This window comes from Palaemon carinicauda, chromosome 20 (assembly GCF_036898095.1).
Source record: "Palaemon carinicauda isolate YSFRI2023 chromosome 20, ASM3689809v2, whole genome shotgun sequence".
NCBI classification, from domain to species: Eukaryota; Metazoa; Arthropoda; class Malacostraca; order Decapoda; family Palaemonidae; genus Palaemon; species Palaemon carinicauda.
The window spans coordinates 110,193,336-110,206,507 of NC_090744.1; the positions used below are offsets into that span (position 1 = coordinate 110,193,336).

The following is a 13,172-nucleotide window of genomic DNA, read 5'->3' on the forward strand; positions in this document are numbered from 1 at the left end:
TACTACTCTGTGACGCAGGTGCTACAAGCTGGAGTCTGGAAGCGTCTAATGACCTTCGCAGCCCGCTTCCTGCAGGGCGTGACCCACAGGAGTCTCGATACGTTTTCTATCGCTCTGTGGTGGCTACACAACAGCTGGTCTAACCTCAGGCTCCTTTTTGGACAGGTAGCAGAAGGTTGAGGGCATTGTTATCAGGTGTTAGTCTGCATGAACGAAAGAAGTATGTCTGGCTCTTATTTCTTTCTTCATCATCCCCTCTACGGGGAAGCAGCATCCTGGTCTCTGCATAGCTGACCTCGAACCTCTGCAGGTAAACCATGCTTCCTTGTGTTCCGAGTATTGAGTCAATACTGTCGCGTCCCCCATACCCTGACGAGGTGGTATTGGGAACGTCCTAACCCAGAGTTCCTTCTGGAACTCCAGGTTAACTGCCTAGGACGGGTCACTCTTCTTCCTTCACACACAAGCTTACGTAGGCCACAAGGTTCCTTGCGGAGCAAGGAACTTGTGAGGTGCAGGGACTCCTTTTCTCGAGTGCGACTCACTCGGATTCTGAGTCCCCGGGTAAAGCCAAAGCCAGTATGGCTGGGGACTTTCCACCCTACCTAAGGGGTAAGTCACCCTCTGTAAATAGCGTGGTTTGTATTTCGGTTACGGAACAAATGACAAATTCGAAGATAATTTGTATTTTTCCTAACCATACAAACCTTAGCTATTTACACATATTTGCCCGCCAGCCCTGTCCCCCAAGACAAGTCCTACCTCTAAGTGAAAGTGAGCATTCATCTGTGTGTGAGGGGGGGAGGGGTAGCTAGCTACCACTCCCCTACCCCCCTCTAACTAGCGCGGGGGTAATACACCCTCGTTAAATTCTAATGGCTCGCCATTCCAGCTGCGCTAAAAGGTAACCCTTTGTAAATAGCTAAGGTTTGTATGGTTAGGAAAAATACAAATTATCTTCGAATTTGTCATATTTAATTGTAGCCCACCCCTTATGTTCTTGGGTTGTACCAGAGGGGGTTTCATTTATCTTTAAATTGTATTGCTTTTCTGTTGATGCATAAACCCTCATGAGCAAAAGCTCTTAGCTGAGTATAGTTATTCCAAATCGAATCTTATCTGTTACCCTTCCAAAGATTATTTACCTCCTTCTCCAAATAAGCATGTGTACAATCATCATTGAACCAGGGTTTGTCTTTCACTCGGTGCTTTGGCACACAAGAAGGGATATGCCTTGTGGCTTTTTGAACGAAAAGCCATAAGACTGTGTGGTCATCCTTGGACATCCCATCTCTGAGTGCTTTGATGGAAGGTCTGACTTTGGCCAGAACTCCGAAAGTGTCAGTGCTTCCAGTGAATACAGTAGTCCCAGTGCTACCCATTTGTCTGTGGCCCCAGTGATTGTATTTCCAGTGTTTTTCCCCAACGTGTGCACACCAACATCATTGGCTCTTCAGACCTCAATGCCTATGGTGGTAGTGAAGAAGGGTTTTTTGGAAAATAGAAGAATGAACACACTCCTCCTTTACCAGTTCACATTTTTCCTCATCTGAAGAAAGCTTTTCTCAAGACGTTCCATCGGTCTTCTTGATACTCCTTTTTTCCCCCGAGAGTAGACGACAGTTCTCACTCTGTGATCTGTACTTTTTGGGTTGGTCAGACTGGTATTGCACTAGTCTGTCCAAGTTCCCTTTTGGGTTCAAACACTGACACTGTAGGTGAGATGAAGGCAGATCATGAGTGCCCACCATCACAGTTCATGCTTGGACAGAGGAGACTTAATGGCTCCCCTCTTCCATGTGCACGTGTAAGGGTGCATAACATTAGGCTTGCATATTATTATTATTATTATTATTATTTGCTAAGCTACAACCCTAGCTGGAAAAGCAAAATGCTATAAGCCCAGGGGCCCCAACAGGGAAAATAGCCCAGTAAGGAAAGGAAAGAAGGAAAAATAAAATATTTTAAGAAGAGTAACATTAAAATAAATATTTCCTATATAAACTATGAAAACTTTAACAAAACAAGAGGAAGAGAAATTAAATAGAATAGTGTGCCTGATTGTACCCTCAAGCAAGAGAACTCTAACCCAAGACAGTGGAAGACCATGGTACAGAGGCTATGGCACTACCCAAGACTAGAGAACAATGGTTTGATTTTGGAGTGTCCTTCTCCTAGAAGAGCTGCTTACCATAGCTAAAGAGTCTCTTCTACCCTTACTAAGAGGAAAGTAGCCTCACAGTTCTTATCATCAAGTATACCTAAACATGCTCTCCTTTATCAGAGAGAGAAGCATACCTGGTACGACTTCTGTCCCCAGTCGGAGCACTGGTACTTGGGATCGTTCAGGACAAACAGATCAGGATTGCTTGCAGTCTGCTCCATTATTTGGCTATTGGGGGTACGTTCTAGCTTGGTCCGTATGTTTTTGTTCTCTCTTGGGGTTTTCACTTTTGAAGGTTTCAAAATCTTTACGAGCAGGATGGCTCCCTTCCTTTAGAAGGGGAGATCCCAAAGTTGAAATAGACCAGGGAAGATATCACCTTCCAGGGTGAAAGATCCTTCCAGTTTGAATTATAGGGATTGTGTTCCACCAAGGAGCAAGTCTTAATTAAAATGACTAAAGATTTATCCCTGCATTGCAGCAGATCCCAATTTTGTAAGTAATTTGAATTTCTCCTAGCTATACAAAGAGGAGTCTTTTAATAAATTTCCCCTCTCAATTGTCTCTTTTAATCTTGAGGCTAAAGGACAAAAGACTGGCACGAACAGGTGGGTGTGGTGATGCCTCACCCCTATTTTTGCAGAACTATTTTGTTAATGATTCAATGGTCTGGTTCTTCCAGCTTTGCCAGATAATGCTTCTAATCAAAAGGACTTTGGTTTGTATAGTTAGGAAAAATACAAATTAATTATTAAATATGCTGTATTTCTATCAATTTGTGAAATTAAGTGTTTTCTAGAACATTTATTATTTTGGATTTACAGTACAATATTTTACTCATGTTATGTTATGATAGATGACTTTATATTTGCAGATATGTAAAAGTCCCAAAAGGGAATTTTGGAGTCTACGACCCAACTGAGATCCATCGTATGGGTCAGCTCAAGGCGCACATGCGTGATGCAGTGATTGGCCTTGCTTATTATTTGGTCTTTTTCTTCATTTACCTCTATTGGTAAGTACTCATGTCTGCAAAAATGTAGAACTACTTTTTCAGGGATATGTTCCTGTGGTATCTTAAGTTTACGGTGACATTTGTCTATAAAGAAATCAGTCTCATTTTGTGATAACATATCATAGTTTAATATAAATCCTTTTTTGTGATAACATATTATAGTTTGATATCAATCTTATTTTGTGATAACATATAATTTACAACTCTTATCTTGTATAAAATTCAAATGATTCTTCATGTGCTTTCTTCAGTTACATTTTGTTCCTTTATGAATACAAACCATCGTCCTATACTATAGAAGAATAGATAACAGCGAAGCTAGAACACGGCAGTTAAAATTATAACAAGGTGTATAAAAATGAGAAGTATTTACCTATCTGCAGCTCTTTTATCTCAGCCGTTTTACTTTTCTCCAGAACTTTAGGAGACAACTCAATAGTACATTCTTCAGACACTCCTCTTCCAGGTGCTCTTCTACTGCCTCATCGAGGAGTTTTGCATACAGCGGATTCAGCTTCCCGATAGGCACTTCTTACAGACACGTGTTTCCTAGATGATCTGCCTTAGGTTTGCCTACTCCTCTAGCATGTCCTCCAGATATGTCGCTAGCGTGCACCTCCAGACGCGGCTCAGCTGCAACCTTATCCCAGGACATGCTCCTTCCAGTGCTCTGACCCAGATTGACCATGTCTACCAAGGCATGCAAGTCACCAAGTGCATGTCTTTTAGATGTGTCTTGCTTTAGACGCATCTCCTAGACGCGCTACCTCAGATTCTAAGTCTCTGCAGGCAGCTCCACTAATCGTATATGTTAACAAGTGTACTGTATAGACGCTCATGCCTTAGGGGTGTGTCTTTGAGACGCGTTTCCCAAGTGTGCTACCACAGGAGCATCTTCACTAAGGATTCCACCCGGACATTGCTCCTTATACAGGAGCAAGTACCATACTGGATGAGTGTATCCCAAACGCTCCGTCTCTTCTTGATGCATCCTTCCTACACGTTTCTCAGGCACACGTCGCAGGTCTCACATCCACTTGAAAAATATAGTTGTCTTTCAGATGCAGAAGAGGGAGATATGGATTTGACATTCCTCAATGAGCTCCACTGTATCTGAAAGGTGTATGGCATAGGAGAAGCCTGGTCTTTCCCCTGAAGAACAGGAAAGCAGCCTTTGACCTTCTCTGTCATGACACCCAGACTTGGGTCCCCTTGATCTGCCTTAACCCTAAGAAGCTTTAGGTAAGGAGAGTCAGGTTTACAGAAATTATTACTCTTTGAAAGCAGGGAGATCCTTACACTTAATTACTACAGCCTTTTCAAGGAGGAGAAATTACAGTACTATCGAATGCAGGAGGCTCTCCCTTCCCTCCTCCACTTGACACCACAGCTTCAACCTTAACACCAGGCTGCTCGGCAGAATGTCTTTCAGCAGATTCATTTTCTTCTCAGCATTAGAGGTGTCTAGTATGGAAGTCACAGCCGTGGCTACTATGCGAGCGACCTCATAGATCGACCACTGGTCGGGTATAGTTGTCATTCTAGCCAATACGGAGGACCTAAGTGACCCCAGCAAAAAAACAGGCCGTAAAGGACATTATCCTAATGGGAGCTAGGGTGGTTGAGTTCTTAATGCACCAGATAGCCCAACTAGTTGGGCAATTGGGTGTCTTTCAGTAGATTCATTTTCTTCTCAGCATTAGAGGTCTCTAGTATGGAAGTCACGGCCGTGGCTACTATGCGAGCAGCCTCCTAGATCGACCACTGGTCGAGTATACTGTAGTTGTTATTCTAGCCGATACGGAGGACCTAAGCGACCCCAGCAAAAACAGGCCGTGAAGGGCATTGTCCTAATGGGAGCTAGGGTGGTTGAGTTCTTAATGCACCAGACAGCCCAACTAGTTGGGCAATGGGGTGCCAAAGCATCGGGCTGCGGTGACTTCAAGATTCTACAAATGGATTAGCCGCCGAGAGGGACTTCGTTTATGAAACTTGTCTTTGAAAAAGCCCTCTCTCTCACTGCCAGCAGAGATGAAGGTGACAGTAAATGGAGGAAGGATGGCTAAGACTATACCACAGCGTGCGATGTCGTTTTCGACAGTCTACATTCTTCCATGTCAGGTCAGAGCAAAACAGCTTATCAACCAATCCAGCTCTGAAGACTGGTTGTTAACCTCTCAACTCCGAACAAGCTCATCCAGCAGACATCATCCTGATGAAGACCTCGGCCATGGTCACACAATTTGCGATCAGGCTTTACGACTTCATGGTCATGTAGTATTTTAAGAATGCTAACTTCCAAATCCTTATCCACCCCTACTCCAGGAAATACCTCCATGTACAGTAGCAGTAGCCAGAAAGGTGTTACAATTTAAGATCCTTTGCTTCTGCCTGTTATTAGCACCCAAATTTTTACAAAGGATCCTCGAGGTGGGTGTATGCCAACGGATTTCCTCTGCTCCACTTTCTACACGATTGGCAGATCCTAATGGAGTCGGAGGACAGCCTTCTCCTCCTCGTAGACAGTGCAAGGGAAAGTATGTCTTTCCCAGGAAAGGATTTCTTGTATGTTAGAGATATTTTTCTCCTTCTTTAAGCACTCCAATGGTAGAAATTCATGGGGCATTTACATCATAAAACGGCTAGATCCCAAAGGCAGATCTTGTCTTTGATCTCTGCAGTGGAACTAGAGGATGTTTCGCTCTATCCAGTATGGATTGGGGAGATAAGACAGGATCTTCGATGGTGGCCATAAGAGACTTTCCTCATGAAGATGGGTCCCACTCTTGATACCTCCACCGGAATTCCTCCACTTTATAGATGCATCTAGAGAAGGGTGGGGAGCTCTCCTCAGTCAGCACATGGCTTCAGATTCTTGGATGGTTCAAGATCACCAGGAACACGCCAACCTCTAGAATAAGAGCTGCCGATTTTGCCCTCTTCGGACACAAAACTCTGTGATGATGATGAACTACAACACCATCAGTGTCTCCTGCATAAGCAAGCAAGGAGGTACTGTATTATATGTCTACAACTGTCCCAGCTAGCAGTAAGATTCCTCGATTGGGCAGAGCTCAACTTGATTACCATGTTCGCTCTTTTCATCCTGGGCAAAAGGAATGTAGTAGCAGGAAGACTGATAGTAGGTCAGGATGATTTTTACGCTCTTGAATAGTGTGGAGTTCCTGACTTTGAGGGTTTCTCAGAAAGTGGATCAGTTCACGATGACCCTGAGCCATAAGTTCCAGATTAATTATTCTCTTGTCTCCCAACTGCAAGCAGTGTTCAAGGATGTGTTCCAACATCCATGAGACAAGTTTGACATATGTATTTTGCCTTGGTTTTGCCTTTTAAAAATAGTCTTGAATTGAGTTTGAGCAACGCCAAGCTTACTAATGACTCGTAGCACTGAAGCGGCCGCAGAGAGATTGATACCCGTACCTGCTGCAGCTCCTAACCAAAGACCCCGAGAGAATTTCCTATTCTCCTCTACCTGCTATGCCAGCCACACGCCAGGATCCTCCATGGTGCACCGGAATCCCTTCAATTTCATGCAAGGAGGTTATTCATCATCTCCTTTCAGGGAAAGGCTTTTCACAAGAGACTGCGCAACAGATATTCAGATACCTCCGCAAATTCTCTTCAGCAGTCTACTAGGCCAAATGGACCCATTCCTGTTGTTGGTGTCATCGGAGGGGTCTCTCTCTCCTCTCGGAACATGGAACATGCTCTGTTAATTGCTGATTTTGTTAGACCTCCATAAGGAGAGATTCTGCTCCATTTCAGGGGTAAAAGGCTTTTGCTCAGCCTTGTGTCAGGCCTTTAGACTAATAGAGGTAGAGAAAAAGTTTCAATGCTAATACATACTGTAGTTTTTAGCAGACCTTTTCTTCTAGTTTAGGTGAGTCTACCATCATGGAAAGTGTTAGGATCTTATGTTCCTGGAAGAGGATGCCCTTTGAACCGCCCGCCTCCGACAGGGAACTTACCCTGAAAGCAATTCCTTGCTCATTTTAGCTTCAGCTAAACAAGTCAGCGAGCTCTATGGTCTCTAGTTCAACGTCATCCATTCCAGGGGGAGGAAACAGGTCTCGATCTCCTTTGTCAGTAACTTCGTAGCTAAAACGAAATTCCATCATTGCCAGATTCCAGGGATTTTAGGGATGTAACCAAGGATCTTGATTTGCTATTATTGTGGCTTGTGAGAGCACTGAGGTGCTATCTCAAGCAAATAAGGACTGTTGGACCTCTATTGCAACATCTCTTTTTGAGCATGGGAAGATCAAAGATGTCCAAGAACACACTCATGTTCTGAGTGAGAGGTTATCTCTCGGGTGCTCACTTCCTCTTCCATGGAAGGGATACATATAGAAGCTCACGCCAAGAGGTATTAGTACCTCTTTAGCTTTTAAAAGGAATTTCTCTGATGCAGTTTCTTCATGGAGGCATTGGAAGCATCACACAATGCACACTGGCCACTACCTGAGGGATGTGACCCCCAGGTCCCAAGACACTTTCTCCTAAGAACCTTTTGTAGCTGCTCTGCGGGTGGTATAGCTGTATCGGATCAAGGTTGCGATTAAAACGGATAAAAGTAAATAGTAGCTGGCCTTTTCTTTTACTTTCAATCTTCCCCTATCTTGGGGTACAGTTTTGAAAGACCTCGCCAGCTGGACTCGATCTGATAGTTAGATAGCCCCATTCAGCATGTACCTGTTCATGCTCAAGCATGCAAGAGTCTTTTCCCCAAACTCCTTACAAGTGGGAGTGTGGTGTAGCCAGGCAAACTTATAATCTTGAAGTAGCCTTCTAATTGCAAGATCAACAAACCCATTTCAAATCGGGGCTAGGACACGGAAGATTCCAGCTCAAGAACAACCCTTAAAAGCAAGGGACGTGAAACCCACTGGTTCTTCTATGATTCATGAAGTGTAGAAGCCTTTCCTCTCTTATGCTTCTAAGATGCTTGAGTTTTGCATTCCTGGGTTAAGTTTTCAGCTAGTTTGAGAAGGGAACTTCCTTCCATCTAGCGATAGGTCTGCCAAGTAGTAAAAGACATTTTTCTAAAGTAATTTGTATTTTCTCTCTAACTATACAAATCTGAGTCTTTTTCCTCAAATTTTCCCACTTTGAACAGGCCCCTAAAAAGTTCCAGACTTCGATCTGAGTGAATTCAGTGAGCCGGCAGGGCGAGGGCGGTGGTTGCTTCCTCGCTACCGATAGGTAATTTCCTGTCGGTTGTTTACATGTTATAATTTTACGGGTTGTGTTCCAGCTTCGCTGTTATGTATTTTCCTATAGTCAAAGTCTCGGTTTTGTTCAGTTGGAAAAATACAAATTATTTTTAAAATTTTTGATTTTTGTTTGTAAGTAGTTGTAATTTTAGTCATGGATCTCTTGTAGTTGTAATTTTAGTCATGGATCTCTTCTGGTTCCTTGTGAATTGCATATTGCTTGAAGCCAATGTTTAACCTCTAAAGCTTGATAGATTTTTTAAATGCATCAAAACAATATCCAACAGCAGCAACATTGATAACGTGACATTTTCTCTCCGCAGTTTCCTTACTCATCTTCTCCGATCAAATCCTATTCCAAAGCCAGACTTTGCGGATGATACTGGGTTCTAGGTCGTGAGCAGAGGGTTGTGAATTGTAATCTGTCTCATTGATCTGTCCCTTTTCCTCTATGAAAGAGGAGGTAAAGCATAATCATGGGATGATAGTTTTTTGACAAGCATTCCAGCCCATGAGGCTAGAGGTCTTTCTAGTTACGGCTTAGCTCACTTTTAATTTTGCACAAATACTGACTCTAGTCAGTTTATGCTTCTGTGCAATTAAATACAGTACTTTTAATATTTTGATGATGCTTAGGGGTACAGTTTTAACTCATGTTGAAATAAAATGAAGCATGTACTGTATCTTTTACATGCTTTTTAGTGCAAATTTTTCAATTCTCTATGATTGAAATAGTGTAGGTTTTACATAAAGATCCATAAAGTTCATGAAGTAAACACATTAGTTACCCTTCATAAAAAAGCTTAGTATTTCTGTAAATTATAGATGTTTAGTCCTGCATAGTCCATTGTGCTTAAAACATTTGTTGCTTTCCTTATCATTTTAATGAGAATGTACGAATGTGATTTTATATTATCGTATTTGAGTATACCCTGATTCTTTTCATGAATGGTGATTTTTTTTTTTTTAACTAGTCAACTGGTGTTATTTCTTACAATAAATTCAAATAAAAGAATATTGCTGTTAATTTTTATAGCAAAGGGAATATATCTCCAGCAGTTTTTGATGTGGTAGAATATCAATTTGATGATATTGTAAAAACAATCATTGATGATATTGTAAAAACAATCAGTATTATACCAACAATCTAACCCTACCTGAAGTTTAAAGCTGCAACTGCTTATAAGTTCTATTTTTATATTATGCAAGAACAATCTCTGGAGGACTCCTGTTATTTTTATTTTCCCCTCGTCCCCTTTCTTAGCTTTGCTCCAGTAGAAATGCGTTTTCTTCAATACTCTTCCTAGGAAAGTAGTGCTAATTTTTTTTACTCTCAGGAATCCTCTCCTTTCTTCTTTGCATTGTGGTGGGAAATACCACCTTTCTTTTACTCCTTATGAAACTTCAATTTTTCTTTTTACAGTACTGTTCTCTCGAAAATAGCGTTTATGTAGTTTATTACTTGGGGTTATACTACCTTCTTCTGTTAACTCTTTTATCAAATGTTGCCAAAATATAGCTAAAGAGAATGTTTAACTCAGTAATGCATGAACAATATAGACAAAATATAGGATGCAATGCTTTTGGGATAAGTAAGAATTACTTTAGATAAATTTTTAACTGGATATAGTAAGGTAAAAGTAGGTTTGTATATAACAGGACAGCATTATTGAAAATGAATGCTCATACTTACCAATAGAATTATTACTGTGTGTTTCCTAATGGTTATAGTTCAAAACATCATCAAAAAGAACTGTTCTGGATTAACAATTGAATCATTATTTTATCCTGTATTTCTTGATGGTTATAGTTCAAACAATCATCATCAAAAAGAACTATTCAGACTTAACAATAAAATCATTACTCTATATCTCTTAATGGTTATAGTTCAAAACATCATCATCATCAAAAAGAACTGTTCAGAGTTTACAACTGAATCATTACTGTATATATCTCTTAATGGTTATAGCTCAAAACATCATCATCTAAAAGAACTGTTCAGGCACTTAACAATTGAAACATTACTGTATATCTCTTAGTGGTTATAGTTCAAAACATCATCAATAAGAACTGTTCAGACTTAACAATAGAATCGTTATTGTATACCGTGCTGTATCTTATAAGGGTTATCGTTCAAGTTTGTCAATAGTGGTAATGTTTCTGTTTTGTGTTGGTCATGATCGATTTTGCTCATTTTGCACATTCAATCATGAATGGTTAGTAGCAAAAGTTAAATGAAATAGAAACCCATAAATAAATCTGTCTAATGACCTCACAATTAAGCAGTAAGGTACACCAGTTGCTTTCTTTATTATTTCAAATGTAGCATAGCAGTGTTTTTTCCTACTTTGCAGTTGTTCTGAGTAGACTCCAGGAAATGCATATTATATTGAAATAATGGTATTATCCTGTAGCATCTTTCAATTTCCAGTATATTAGCTAATTTGCCTGAAATTAATTAAAGTTTAAAAAGCAATATGTACCATTGCCATTTAAATTTTAATATTTTTTCACACTTCCTTGGCAGCCCCACAATTAACTGTGACTTATTGCACAATATTCTCTTAATAACTTCCATGTAAGCTTTCCACTAAATAAGAATTTAATCTTTTAACCCCCCTCAATACTGTACTGTCGGTTGATGCAAATCAGTTATTTTTTTTGTGGAAGCCGTATAAATGTCCTAAGATTACTCTGTATTTCACTAATGCTGTACTGTATTGTCCTTGGTATTGTGGTCACGAGTCCAACACGGTACATAATTTAGCTACATATTCCTGTTTCCAGTTTCTCCCTGGTGACTTCCAATGTACTATCAACAATGTGGGGGGTTCATCTAATTACATTATCCATAAAAGGTACTTAAATATGATGCAACTATTTTTGCTTCCTAATTCTGTAGTTCGTTTCACTGTTACTTGTAGACTTGGAAACAGGATAGGCATTAAAGGATAGAATAATGTTATTTTTGCATTAAGAAATTCTGTATAAAAATATGAATAGCTCACTAGGTATATGTATCTTCAGGGAAGTTATCTTGTCTTGTCCATGGATTAATTACTTGTTCAACTCAACTCGCTGATACTGTATTCAAAGTTATCACTATAACTCTTTTATTTGTTTAAAGAAAGTAAGAAATATGTAAACTATTAATAAAGAAGTCAACAGTATAGGTCTATTTATAAGGCTATGAAGTTTTGGAGACTCAGAATATCCATTCTGTTAAAGTAGGGATTTTTATAAGCTTACTCTTAGATTGAAATGCTTTTCAATTAACTGGTAAACTTTTGATGTGAGTATATATCATCTTACAGGATCTCATGCAGAAAATGTGCATGGTGACAAATCTTCATTTCCCTATGATGTAACATGCTCATGCTGGAGTATCCTGGTATCCTATTTGGCTCGATAACCTTTCTCAGGCAAAAAGTATATGACCCCTAACTCTTCTTTGGTTTCCACCATAGGTCATTAATGTTAATACTATTATTATTGTGTGGTGTTACTGCTGCATTCAAAATATAAAGTAGTTTTTTATATCACTTAAGTGCAACTTACTATGAAGATTCCATTAGTTATCCCTCATTATTTCCACTTCCAAAACAGTGCAATACCTAAAATATACCATGTTCAGTGTTTTGTTATTTTATCTTAATATATGTTGGGTCCTATTGAGCATAATAATTATGATTTGATATTAATTGCCAAATTAAGTTGTGTATTGCTATTTGCATTACCAGGAGTTTTTTTTTTTTTTTTTTTTTTTTTTCGTGCAGAGGGAAAATTATCATTGTAAAAAAAAGATTGCACATAACAAATTTAGAACCAACAATCTTTATCTAGTTGTTTAGAAGCAAGTCCATTCAGAATATGTGCGCTGTGTATTCCACTTCTGATAAATCAACCTTGCAGATTGTGATGGTTTTTACAAAAAATTTTGATTTGTGCATGGAACAGCTCCCAAAATTCCGTGTAGTATTTCTTTGTCATACATCTTCAAAAAAGGCAGCAAGCAAAGATGATAGGTAGAGCAATAAGCAAAGATGATGGGTAGAGATTCACAAACATCATACTAAAAAATAACTATGGAATTTATTGCAATTCTTTTCCCAAATACACATTAAAATACTTTATAACCCACTAATCGACAGTTCGAGTTTACATGCTCAAAATATCAATTCTTTTTCAGCAGGTAAAGGTGCAAAGTAGGTATTTATAACATCGTCTGATGTTACTTCTGCTAACGTAGCTGGTTTCCAGGCAGGCTTGTTATCTTTGTCTATCAACACTGCTCTTATACCTGTGGGAAGGGAAGAAGTATGCTATTGTTGCATTTGATTTTTGTATGAAGAGAGAATGTATAACTAAATCATTTTGACGTTATTAATAATACTGTACATCAAGGCCCTGTAGAATATTTGACTTCAGTGACTAACAAAAGTTAAAAGGTTGTTATATAAAAAAACATTTGTCTTTAAATAATGATTAAAACAACTTTATTTCTACGCAAATACAAACCACCATCCTTTACTTATAGGAGATAACAGTGCAATCTGTAAAATGGCAGTTGAAAATTGTAACAAGGTGTAAACAACGAGCAGGTAGTTTACCTGTCGGTAGCACCCCCTCCACCTCCACCTCCACCTCACAGCTCTTCACTTTGATTTCATCCTTCGGAAACTATAGACATACACTGTAGTCTAGAAATTTTGGCAGGTTTTGCTTTATCTCTCCCAGCAGATTTTAACCCTTTTACCCC

At 39.6% G+C, this 13,172-nt stretch overlaps 2 protein-coding genes across 4 annotated transcripts in view; one reads left to right on the top strand and one right to left on the bottom strand.

Annotated features, from left to right (window-relative positions):
• Positions 1 to 11,583, top strand: part of LOC137614367 (protein cornichon homolog 4-like) — a 50,165-nt gene extending 38,582 nt beyond the window's left edge. Inside the window, exons 4-5 of the mRNA XM_068344157.1 lie at positions 3,039 to 3,179; positions 8,737 to 11,583. Of these exons, the coding sequence (XP_068200258.1) occupies positions 3,039 to 3,179; positions 8,737 to 8,806 (211 nt within the window). The 3' untranslated portion in view covers positions 8,807 to 11,583. The remainder of the gene's footprint in view (positions 1 to 3,038; positions 3,180 to 8,736) is intronic.
• Positions 11,584 to 12,486: 903 nt separating this feature from the next.
• Positions 12,487 to 13,172, bottom strand: part of LOC137614366 (3-hydroxyisobutyryl-CoA hydrolase, mitochondrial-like) — a 39,431-nt gene continuing 38,745 nt past the window's right edge. For all 3 annotated transcript variants that reach the window (XM_068344155.1, XM_068344156.1, XM_068344154.1), the window contains exon 8: positions 12,487 to 12,713. In XM_068344155.1, the coding sequence (XP_068200256.1) occupies positions 12,580 to 12,713 (134 nt within the window). In that variant the 3' untranslated portion in view covers positions 12,487 to 12,579. The remainder of the gene's footprint in view (positions 12,714 to 13,172) is intronic.